Source organism: Carcharhinus amblyrhynchos, chromosome 16, assembly GCF_965287045.1.
Source record: "Carcharhinus amblyrhynchos chromosome 16, sCarAmb.v2.hapA, whole genome shotgun sequence".
Lineage (NCBI taxonomy): Eukaryota > Metazoa > Chordata > Chondrichthyes > Carcharhiniformes > Carcharhinidae > Carcharhinus > Carcharhinus amblyrhynchos.
In genome coordinates this window covers 50071875-50084402 of record NC_137339.1, presented here as the reverse complement: position 1 = coordinate 50084402, position 12528 = coordinate 50071875, and the positions used below count along the sequence as shown (strand labels likewise).

Below are 12528 nucleotides of genomic sequence, written 5' to 3'. Positions count from 1 at the left end.
TAAAGAGGACTGGAATGTGGTTTAGTTTTAGCTGCCAATTAGCTAGCTTTACTATTTTTTGGACCGGGCACTTGAATTTAGAAATCTGGAAATTACTGAAGGGTAAACCAGTAAACTAAAAAGAGTAAAACAAACATCAAAATCTGCTTTAAACTCAAAGCCTGTCCACATTATTCATTGTGTCACAATGTGAATCTCCGTTATTACAAACCTGTCAATTTCCATGATGAGTGAGTCTCAAAGACTGATCCTGGTTAATATAACCTAAGATACTTAGGCTTGTTGTACTTCCCGTCTGCACATCCTTACTTTGTGGTGCTGTTGTTTGTGATTCCACTTTTGTGACAACTTTTACCATCATAAATTCCTATGTTCCTATTCAGAATGGAAATTGCCAATATAAACATGTCACATTATAATTACGAACTCTCACCAGTCATGTTGCTGTGGCACCTCAGATTCCCGTGCCCCAGCTCTATACAGGGAAAGTCCTTTACTCCAACTAACATTGTTGATTCTCAAATTGGACCAAACGTTAATCATAAAAATATGACCTTGCTTGATTGTGAAAAGTAAAAGCAGCCTCTATGTTAAAACTACTCCCACGATATTATGTGAAACTAAAGACAGAATTTATGCCTCTCGATGGAAACTGGATACAATTTATATTAGATCTATTTCTATCTCATTAGAAACTTTAGATTAACGTGCTCTGCCCCAAATATGTCAGATCTTTCAATTCCGCACATCAGCGACAACAACTTGTGTTAAAATAGTCCAAAGTACTTCACAGGAATGGCAAAGTTACAGAAGGGGCAAGACTTGGCTGTTTGTTGGACAATGGGATTTGTAACATAGTACACAAGATAATGAAAAGTAGTTCAGAACTAGATAGGGTGATCAAAATGGACTTAATGGATACATGTCTTCACTACTTTGGAATCCATGAAGTCTCATGGTACCAGGTCAAACATGGACAAGGAAACCTCTGGTTAATCACCACAAACTGTCCCCCTTTAGCTGATGACTCAGCACTCACTATTTTGAACACCATTTGGAGGAAGCACTGAGGGTGGTGAGGGGGCACTGCAATGTCTATCACCAGGAGTGGCTCAATAATACCACCACAGATTGAGCTGGTCAGGTCTAAAGGACATAGGTGTTAGACTACAGCAATGTGGTTGACTTTCGACTGCCCTCCAAGGGCAACTGGGGATGGGCAATAAATGCTGAATAGCCAGCGATGCCCATGTCCCACAAATGAATTTTAAAAATGGGACTGCTGCAGATGGTGAGGGAACCAACAGGAGGCAAAAACATACTTGACCTCATCTTTACCAACCTGCTGCCGCAGATGCATATGTCCATGATAGTATTGGTAGGAGTGATCATTGCATTGTCCCTGTGGTGACACAGTCACATCTTCACATTGAGGATACCCTCCATCATGCTGTGTGGTACTACCACCGTGCTAAAGAGGATAAATTTCGAATAGAACTAGCAATTCAAGATTGTACAGCCGTGACATGCTGTGGGCCATCAGCAGTAATAGAATTGTACTCAACCACAATCTGCAACCTCCTGGCTCAGTATATCCCCCACTCTACCATTACCACCAAGTCAGGGGCCAAACTTTGCTCAATAAAGAGGGCATGCCAGGAGCAACACCAGGCATACCTAAAAATGAGCTGTCAACCTGCTGAAGCTACAACAGGAGCATTTGTATGCAAAACAACATAAGCAGCAAGTAATAGCCAAAGTAATTCCACAACTAACAGATTAGACCTAAGCTCTGCAGTCCTGCCATATCCAACCATGAATGGTGGTATACAATTAACATCTCATTGAAAGAGGACGCTCCACTAATATCTCCACGCTTAAAGATGGAGCAGCCTAACACACCAGTGCAAAAGCTAAGACTGACATTGAAATCCCCCATGATTAACATCCTGGAGGTTATCATTGGCCAGAAACTGAACTAGTCATATAAACACTGTGGCTACCACAGCAGATCAAAGGCTAGGAATCCTGTGGAGAATAACTCACCACCTAACTCCCCAAAGCCTGTCCACCATCTACAAGGCACAAGTCAGGAGTGTGATGCAATACTCTCCAATTGCCTGGATGTGTACAGCTCCAACAATGCTCAAGAAGTTTGACACCATCCAGAATAAAGTGGCCCACTTGCTACCTCTTCCGCAAACATTCACTCCCTCCACCACAGATGAACAGCATTAGCTGTGTGTACCATGTACAAGATGCACTGCAGGAACTCACCAAGGCTCCTTAAGCAGCACCTTCCAAATCCACGACCGCTACCATCTAGAAGGACAAGGGCAGCAGATACATGGGAACACCACAAGCTGGAAGTCCCCCTCCAAGTTACTCACCACACTAACTTGAAAATATATCACTGTTCCTTCACTGTCACTAACTCAAAATCCTGAAATTCTCTCCCTAACAACTTCAGTTCAAGGAGGCCGGTCACCACCATCTTTTGAAAGGCAACTAGGGAGGGGCAATAAATATTGGCCTAGCCAGTCAAAGCCACAATCCATAAATGAATTCTTAAAAGGTACAAGACTTTTCGTGATTATAAAAGTGAGTGCGCACTCCTCCTCCAATCAGACAGATTACTGTTCATCCCTCACACACACTATTCTGTTTAGTTTACTTTGGCTAGCCTCGTCCCAGAAAGAATATACCTATCTTGTGAAAGAAAATTCAGTGTGGATACCTCAGGACATTATCTGGGATGAGTTGTAGTGAGAGACTTTGTCCTTTTTGTCCAGGGATCCAGAGTTTAAGGAATATTTGATCAAAAGACAGTTGGTGGTGGTGAGGGGGTGTGGGGTGGGGAAGTGGGTGCATGGTGGTGGTGTGAAGATGAGCCACTTTCCTCTGTGATAGCAGAATTCAGAACAAGAGAAAGGAATCTGAAAACGTTTAAAATCTTGACAAAGTTGAGCAGGAAATGAATTCAAGTGAGTCAGTGAGGATGTTCATATTCTACTAACAGGCATGTCTTTCTCTGCAGGTTATTTGGACCCAGCTTGGAACTTACTTCAAAGACAGGTCAGTACATCTAGTTATTTGTGTAGTGCTCAGTAATGGTGAACTGTGAGATGGTGCCCCTTCCTGCTCAGTAAGCGTGCTTACCATTCGGTGCCCCTGGAGACAGCAGAGCTGGAGCAGCCATGCATGTGAGTGGCTCAGGAGCTTTCTGTTTGACTGCGGAAGGTTTTGTGCGCTCAGTCTGTTGAACCTGTCCAGGGCATTGAAACATTGCAAGGCCCAGAATTCCAGCCTAACTGGGATATACCCAACCATTGGCAGGTTCAGCAATCCTGACTTGGCTGGAACATTCCCATCCATCGGCAGGTCCAGTGATCCCAACCTGTCAGGACATTCCCAAACATTGGCAGGTCTAGCGACTTCAAGTTGTCTGGAACTTTTCCAACGATTGGTCTGGCTCTCCTAACCATTGGAAGGTTCTAGCACTCCCAGCCTGTGCTGAGCATGTGCTGCATTAGAGACACCACGGTCAGGGATGCAGTGGTGATTGCAGCTTTAGTGCCGATGCACTGAGGAAAGAAAGTTCTGTGTTTGTTTGACCTGTTGCCAGTGGTGTTGTGGGATCTGCCTGCCTCATGAAGCTCGCAGATTCCACCTGCAGCGGGAGACAGGATGAGAGTGGCCTCTTATTAAATAACATATCAGTTGCTTCACTTGGACAATGTCTTTTATCATTAGATAAACAAATGGAGAGGGCAGAAGGAGAAAGACCCAGAGCGGGTAGCCCAGGAAACCCAGCTAGTGGGGGTCCCGGAGACGGAGCAAGGAGAGAGCAACAGCATTCAAACTGGGATCCAGGAAGAAGGCAAAGACAGCCATCCATCTGAGGAGGAGGGACTAAACCACCATGGTACACCGAGGGTCTGTCACATTGCTGGACAGGATGCTAATGGAATACAGGAAGGGAATGCCTGAACTGAGAAAAATAGGTAGCTGAAATGAAGTCCTTCCCTTGGAATCCTATGGAATTTTCTTCAATACTGAACACTGTAGAACTGTTTTATTGTGTGATCAGTACATTACTTTCTATATTTTTAATACCCTTGAACTCTGTACAGCATAGTTCATCAGTAACATTACTCACTGGCACCATGCACCAAAAGCTGCCTTTTCTGTTATCAGTCGCCACTGTACAGAGTGGTTAGATATTGGGCATTTATTGCTTTTCTTTAAAGTACTTGTCCTGGAAATGCATGACTAGTGAATCAGGCAATGAGTGCACTGCCATGTTTTTCTGAATTTGGGTGAGGTTGATGCGGAAGACTGCTGATGGTGCTTGGTTGAGAGTTTCATAGTCAATGTCTAATGACCCGCTTCTGGAAGTGAAACTGGCATTGGTATGGGGGGAAGGAGGTGGGGGGTGGATACAGGTTGGTACTTGGACAGTGCAGTGACTTCCCAGCACTTGTTACCTGGCTCATACCCAAAACATGGACACTTGCTTGAGGAATGGCAGGATCTGCCAATGTTCAGCCCACAGAAGCAACAGAGAGGCTGCCAAGGATGGCAGTGGCATGAGAGGGGCTGCCAATGCTTTTGAGTCACCAGAGGAACAGTGCCACCGGTGGAATTGGCTCCCTTGGGAGAGGGAGTGAGAAAATAATGGATCAGAATGATGACAAGAACATAACCCCGACTTGAGTTTCAGATGGCAACAAAACCATTCAAACTAAAGAAAAGTCAGTTTTTCTTTGTAAAATTGACTTGACACCTTATTTGCCCACAGCTACCCAAATAACACGCAGCATGACGCCACTTGATTGGTGATAATTTCTTGGCGACAACCTGTTTCTTTTGTCACATTATTGGAAATTTCATTTTTTTTTAATCAGGATGTTCTTACGTTGATGATTCTGAGCTGATGATATCGATACTAAATGCCACGATTATGCAGTTGTATTTTATCTCACTGGAGGAATGCATTCACAAAGTGTACTGTGAACTGTGTGAATAGTTGAGAATTTGATGAGAGTGGGAAAATTTGGTGGGACGGAAAAGATGATTTTTGTTTTTCACACAGGTGGATATAAAAGATCCCAGGGCACTGTTTCAAATGAGAACTCGGGAATTATCCCCGCTGTGTCCTGGGCAATATTTATCAACGCCACAAAAACAGATTATCTGGTCACTATCTCATTGCTGTTTGTGGGACAAATTGCTCAAATTGGCTGCTGCGTTTCCTACATTACAACAGTGACTACACGTCAGATGAACTCCATTGGCTGTTAATTGCTTTGGGAGATCCTGTGATTGCGAAAGGTGAAAATGTAAACGCAAGACTTTTTCTTAAATTAATAAGCCATTTAAAAAAAACTGAAGATATACTAAGTGAATTACTTCTATAAGCTTTCATTAATGATATAACAGTAGGCTAGATAATGATTTTGCAGATGTGATTGCAGGCTTTGTGAAAAGTAGTGTGATCTTGGGCCACCACATCTGCCATGTCTTCAGCACCAGGTGATTTGGCTCAGTGTTGTTGAGCTGGAGTTCAGCGGGCTGACGTTGAGGGGCCTCAGGGGTTGGGGGGGAGGGGGATGGAGTGGTGGTGAGTTGCTTGGACATTTTGACCTGATAGGCAATCACAGCTCTTCCATTATGGAGCGATTTAGATTGTTCAGTGACCAGAGACAGGAGGATGTGTCTTTAAGCCAAATAGCTGTGAGGACTGCAGGTGCAGTAGTGGAGGGATCTCAGTCTTTGCAATTGCCCAGTATGTATGAGGTGGTTGCTACCAGTGTGGATAGGAACAAAAACAGTAATGAAAGTGGGCATATAGGTGGTGGCACCATGGTACAGGAGGGCAGTCAAGCTGGCAGATAGAAATGTGATCACGGTAGCAAATAGTACATTCAGATGGATAGATGCTGCTCTCTGTAACCATGACTGGGAGTCTCAAAGACGATGTTGCCTGCTAGGTGCCGTGGTTAAGGATATAACTCCTTGCTGAAGGAGAGGGGAGTTGTCATGGTCCATGGAGGGACCATGGAACAAGGAATAAGGCTCTGCTGAGGGGTTTAGAGTGCAGTTTAAAAAATAGAACCTCGTGGGTACAAAATCTCCAAACCTGAACCACACATAAATGGGCAAAGAGGCAACAGTCAAGTTGTTTAAGTGCATAGCTGAAAGAACGGTGTGGGAGGTAAGGTTTCAATAGATAAGGCACTGATACAGAGAAAGAGGGAGCTGTTCTGCTGGGTTGGGCTTCATTTGCTACCCTAGTGAATCAATTAACCAGTCAGGCAGATAGGACTTCAGGCTAATAATTGAGAAGGAGATTTCAGACACGGGTAGATGTTTAAGTCTGAAAGGAAATGTCAAGGCTATGAAATAAAGTGGCAGTTTGGGTAAAGTCAGAAATGATGATGTCCGAAAGGGACAAAGAGTTTAATGACAGTATTGGAGCATTAGTGACTAAGAGCACATCAGAGAAATATAATAAAAGGTGCAATATTAGATTTCCTGAAGCATTTTTAACAAGATGGATAAATTAATGTCGCAAATAGAAATAAATGAGTTTGATCCAGTAGCCATTACTGAGGCGTGATTGATAGATGGCCAAGATCAGTACTCATTGGCAAATTGTATGTAACAAATGTGTTTGACTTTTTTGAGGTAGTAAGTGGGAGGGTAGATACAGGGAAGTTTGTAGAGACAACGTGTTTGGATTTCTAGAAGACATTAAATAAGGGTATTTGACTTTTAGAAAAAATAGGCAAAATAGAAAAAATAGTGGGGTAATTCTGATAATAAAGAATTGGCGAAGGCTACAGGGAGAAAAGAATTTACCCTGGAAAATGTAGATGTTGAGTCAGTAGAAAACACTTGTAGGAAGTTGCATAGACTGCTGAATTTTAATCATATTGTTGGACAGCATATAAATCAGGAAATTAGAGTAACATATACAAAGGTAATACAATAATCATGGGGAACTTCAATCTTCAACTAGGCTGGGCAAACAAAATTGCAAAAAAAAACTCGGGATGAATGCACATGGAACAATTTTCTAAATGTGGTGAGGAGCCAACTCGGGAACAAACCTGTAGATCTGTGTATTGTGTAATGAAATAGAGTTGATTGTAATTATATAGTAAAGAATTCTTTAGGGAAGAGTGATCATAATTTGACAGAAGTTTCAGATTGAGTTGATGTGATCAAGCCCATAACTAGGGTCTTAACTTTGCACACAGCCAGTTACAAAGGAATGAGTTACAAGTTGGCTGAGGTAGATTGGTAAATTAGATGGAAAGATGCAGTGCCAAAATTTTAAGTAGTTCATAATTCTCAATGAATATATATTTCCTTGAGGAATAGAAGCTTGAGTGGAAAAGTGATACTATTTAGATTTTAGAACAATTCCTGTGGATTGTAAATTATCAGCTGTAACCTCATTGTTTGAGAAAGGAACGAGAGAGAAAACAGGAAGTTATAAGCCAGTTGGCTTAATATTACAGAAAGCAGTAGAGTCAAAAGGATTTGTTAACAGGGTACTTGGAAAATCACAATATGCTAAGAAGAGTCAGTATGCAAGAATAATTGGGCTTAATAAATCTATTAGAATTTTTTGAGGGTGTAATTCTCTTCTCTAGCATCCTCAATAGTGAGGGTCTCCATAGGCACCTGGTCTACCTCAGCCCAAATGGGAGAATTAAAGCCTGTGCTCTTGTGCTGGTGGTGCCAAATTATACCATATGTTAGTCATTTAGCCAAATGAGCCAACCAGCCCCCCATTGGGTGTAAATTATTAAGGTAGATAAGGGGAAACCAGTGGTTATAGAGTATTTGGATCTTTAGGAGACATTTGATAATGTCCCACACAAGAGCTTGTTGCACAAGATTAAGGCTCATGGGATTGGGGAATAAAAGATCTGTATGGATTAAGGATTGGCTAACAATTGAAAACAGAGAGTAGGAATAAATGGGCTACTTTTGAGATGGCCGTGTGTAACTTCTGGAAAGTGTGAGGATCAGACCTACATTCTTTATTGGTTCTTTACACTCTGTCAGGTATCCGTGTTTGTGGCATTGCGTAGGTTGGAGCAAATATAAATGGTGAAGGGGTGCAAAGAGGCAGCAGTGAGACAATAGATAAGTTACATAATTGGACAAGAAGATTGGCAGATAGAGTACAATGTGGGAAAGCATAGGAATAAGAATGAAAAAACAAGATATCTTGTAAAGATAAAAGTCTATGAGTTTTTGGTGTTCAAAGGGATTTGTAAAACACAAAGTTAATATGCAGATAAAACAAGAAACAAGGAAGGCAAATGGTACATTAGGCCTTATTTCAAAGAACATACTTCCTCAGAAGAGGGTGCAAAAATGTTTTTTCGAATGATCCCTGAGATGAGCGGGCTGTTTTCTGAAAAGATATTGAGTAGTATGACCTATGTTCTCTGAAATTTAGAAGAATGAGATGTGATCTCATGCAAGTGTATAAAATTCTTAGGGATTGACAGGATAGGTACTCAGAGGCTGGTTGGAGGATTTAGAAGTAGGGGGTTATAGTCTCAGAATAAGAGATCAGTCATTTGGGATGAGATGAGGAGAAATGTCTTTGCTCAGAGAGTTGTGAATCTTTGAAATTCTCTACCCCAGAGGTCTGTGGAAGCTCAGTCATTGAATATGTTCAGGAGTGAAGTGGATAGATTTTTGGGCACGTAAGGGAATGAAGGGATTGAGGAATTGGTGGTGGAAATGGAGTTGAGGTCAAGGTTTTAGCACAATTTTATTGAATAGAGGGAAAGTATGTCGATTCCTGCTACTTATGTTCTTATTGAGAGTTTGAATGCTTTGAGTGATGTAAGAATAATGGGTACAGAATAACACTAGTGGATTTCTAGTAGCATTTTGAAGGCTGGGAATTACATTTAGCTGCTAACCTGGCCTGCCCCTTTAAGACAATACTGAAATTCAGATTCTTGTTGCTGCTTGTAGGTGTTAACTTGCAGCTCAACTGGCTTCTCCTTGGTTTGTTTTTCCAACTCTATTTTCCATTGTATCAATATAATGACACCTGGAGTGTGATGTATGTGTGTTTCAGCATGTATTTCTGTATGCAAATCTTCTGTGGCACTGATTTGAGTTCCTGCTGTTTAATACCCACAGGAGCATTATGTTGGTAATGTACAACTAATAATTCTGTTGCAGAGGTGAAGATGCCTGTCCCTTTAAGACCATAGGGCATAACTCCTTAAAAGTTCTTCAGACCAATGTTTGGGTCAGTCAGGACTCAGACTGGAATGTCAGTCTGTAAAGTGTTCACTGATTGCTACTTATCACAGACTCACTCTGTCATACTTTATGATTGGCTCAGATCTCTTCTAATTTGTTGCTCATTTAAAAAGAAATCTGTAAGTTTGACTAGTGTGAAAAAAATCTACCAATTAAAGGAAGGCAAAAACTAAGCCAATCAAATCACCCAGCAACATTACCGTGGCTCAATTGAACATATGTCAAGCAGCCAGCTTGATCAGCATCCCATCCACCACCTTAAACATCCATTCTCTCCGCTACAGATGCACAGTTACAGCACTGCAAGAACTCACCAAGGTTCCTTAGACAGCACCTTCCAAACCCATGACCTCTACCACTTAGAAGGACAAGGACAGCAGATACCTGGGATACCACCTCCTGCAAGCTCCCCTCCAAATCACACAGTATCCTGACTTAAAAATATATTGTTGTTCCTTCATTGTCACTGAGTCAAAATCCCTCCCTAATAGCACTGTGGGTGTACCTACAGCACATGGACTGCAGCTCAAGAAGATAGCTCACCATCACCTTCTCAAAGGCAATTAAAGAAGGGCAATAAATTCTGACCAGCCAGTGATGCCCATATCCCATGAAAGAATAGAAAAAAAATCACCCAGGTGAGAAGGTTGAGGGCTGATACCCAGCTGTGGATTTGCAAATATAATCCAAGCTGACACCTCATTGTTAATAGAATTCTTAGAGTCTCAAATAAAAGCTTAAACAGTTTGGATGATTAAGATGCCCTATAGCACTATCCAGAGGAGTGATAGTCACTCAAAATTCCTCCCACAACCAAGCACCAAAAGCAGTTCAGAATAAAAGCAAAATACTGGAAATCAGAGAAAAAAAACAGAAAATACTGGAAAAACCCAGCAGGTCTGGCAGTATCTATGGAAAGAGAAACAAAACATAATGTCTCAAATTGAACATCATTCTTCTGCAGAATTGGCATTCGACGCAAAACATTAACCAAATATAGCCCAACTGCTCTTTGTAGGATTTTCCTGTGCATGACCTATCTGCTGTGATTATCCATAGAACAGTGACTGCAGTTCACGAGTGCTGAAATGATTGTAAAGCACAAGGGCTGTCCCAAAGGTGTGAGAAGCCCCAAATAAATGAAAATAATAAAAAGTAAATCCCTCAGCACAGTTGTTTATCTTCCATTTTTCTTTTGACTTTCCTTTGTGATTTCAAACTTTGTGACATTTGCCTGGTGCTGCTGTCACATCTTCACTTGTCATTCCGTTCTCCTCCCTTGCCTACCACCAACATTCCACCCCAGCCTTCTTCAGTGTTCCTGGCCAGTTCTTTAGTCCCAGTGCCCTCTTCCTTCAGTGAACCAAAGAACCTACATGTGAGAGCGAGGGGGGTCAGACAGACAGATTATCTGGATATTATCACAGAGCTGTTTGTGGGAGCTTGCTGTGTGAATTGGTTGCCAAGTTCCTTATAACAGTAACACACTTGAAACGGTGGCTCAGTGGTTAGCACTGCTGCTTCACAGCGCCAGGGTCCCAAGGTTCAATTCTGGCCTTGGTTGACTGTGTAGAGTTTGCAATTTCTCCCCGTGTCTGTCTGGGTCTTCTCTAGGTGCTGTGGTTTCCTTCCACACTCCAAAGATGTGCAGGTTAGGTTGATTGGCCATGCTAAATTGGCCCTAGAGTCAGGGGATTAGCAGAGTAAATATGTGGATTTGCAGGAATGGGATGGGATTGTGATTGGTACAGATTTGATGGGCTGATTGGCCTCCTGTACCACGAGGATTCTATGAAAAATTCTAAGGTCTTAAAGCACATTGGGAAGTCCTAAGGTACTACATAATGTAATTTCTTTCTCTCCAGGGACACTAGCTTCACCTCAGCAGCAGAATGGTATTTGTGCTTTGTTGACAACAGTCTTGTTTTTATAATGCAGTAATGTCTGTGACAACATGAAAAATTTCTTTTTGATGTAGCATTTCTCCTTAAGCAGCAAGATATCTTGTTATTGGCTTCATTTTGCCTTCTCATTATTAAAGGACAACAACCAGGATGTTTACGCATATTGGCCCAGATTCGTTGACAACATTAGGCCCAGAAGAGCTGATATATCCACTGTAGCTGTCTAGGCTACAGGAAGATATAAATACGTTAAACAACAGAATTCGGACTTACAGTATAATGCTTACAAAATGCTGCTGCTAAAAGCAGATTCTTCGATTGTTCTGAGAATGATTTGATAGGCACCGATGAGAGAAATACTTCATAGCTTCTCCTAAATTTTTAACAGTTGATTATTTTTCTGCCCAGGCTCCAGCTATTCAATTCAAATGTAAGTGTACTTTCTATGGATGTGTTAAGTAAGAGCTTGATTTCAATATGCCTTCAATTTCTTTTGCTGTCATCAACCTTCAGAGGATGTTGAAGGTCCTCCTGGAACCATAATGGAGAAAGATCTGACCCCAGAGAAGGTTAGCAACAGGTTGTTATGCAAGGTCATGGCCAGGGAAGTGATTTTATGTTGAGTTTTCCCCTGGAGGATTTAAGACTTGACTATTCAAAAACATATTTGTATTTCATTGTGAGAGTGTTGCCTGTATATTGCTGTAAAATTATCCTTCATCTTTGCTATGGTACACTTTTATTTATATTAGAAATACATGGGGCGATTCTCCCAAAAGTGCTGAATTGGTGGAAAAACTGTTCTAGGCCGTAACTGTTTTCTCAGTGTTGCTTTTGGTTTCAGTTTAGACCCGAATGTCTGTGCACTGTAGAGATCACAGTCGTGAATATCATTAAAAACTGGAGGGGGGGTGGGGTGTGTGGGCCAGGGCTATTCGTGCCAGAGGCTGACAGCTCTGGAACCCTGTGGATGAGCAGTGGTTCCCTCCACCCCCCCACCCCTGGCCGCTATGGCCCGATCGCAGCCTCCACAGCAATTCCTGGGCCGGCGTTGACCTCTCTCCACCTCCATCCATCCCCGCTTTGGGATGCCCCGATATTCAGCCCGCCCCAATCGCTGGCCTCCCTCCATCCCAGATTAATCCCTATGCAAAGTGGCAATGGGACCTCCCACCCTGACCGATCACCCCTCAGCCCCATTCCCTTGGCACTCCCTGATGCCTGGTGGGTAGTGCCAAGGCGCCACCTGGGCATGGGCACTTTGCCCCTTGGGCAGTGCTGGGGGCACAGGCTGGCACAGCCAAGGTAACCACCC

General features: G+C 42.5%; 1 protein-coding gene across 1 annotated transcript in view; it reads left to right on the top strand.

Moving 5' to 3' along the window:
• LOC145353996 (tumor necrosis factor receptor superfamily member 5-like) overlaps window positions 1–11994 on the top strand; it is a 77365-nt gene extending 65371 nt beyond the window's left edge. The window contains exons 8-9 of the mRNA XM_080205063.1: window positions 3038–3075; window positions 3754–11994. Of these exons, the coding sequence (XP_080061189.1) occupies window positions 3038–3075; window positions 3754–3990 (275 nt within the window). The 3' untranslated portion in view covers window positions 3991–11994. The remainder of the gene's footprint in view (window positions 1–3037; window positions 3076–3753) is intronic.
• Window positions 11995–12528: the final 534 nt, after the last annotated feature.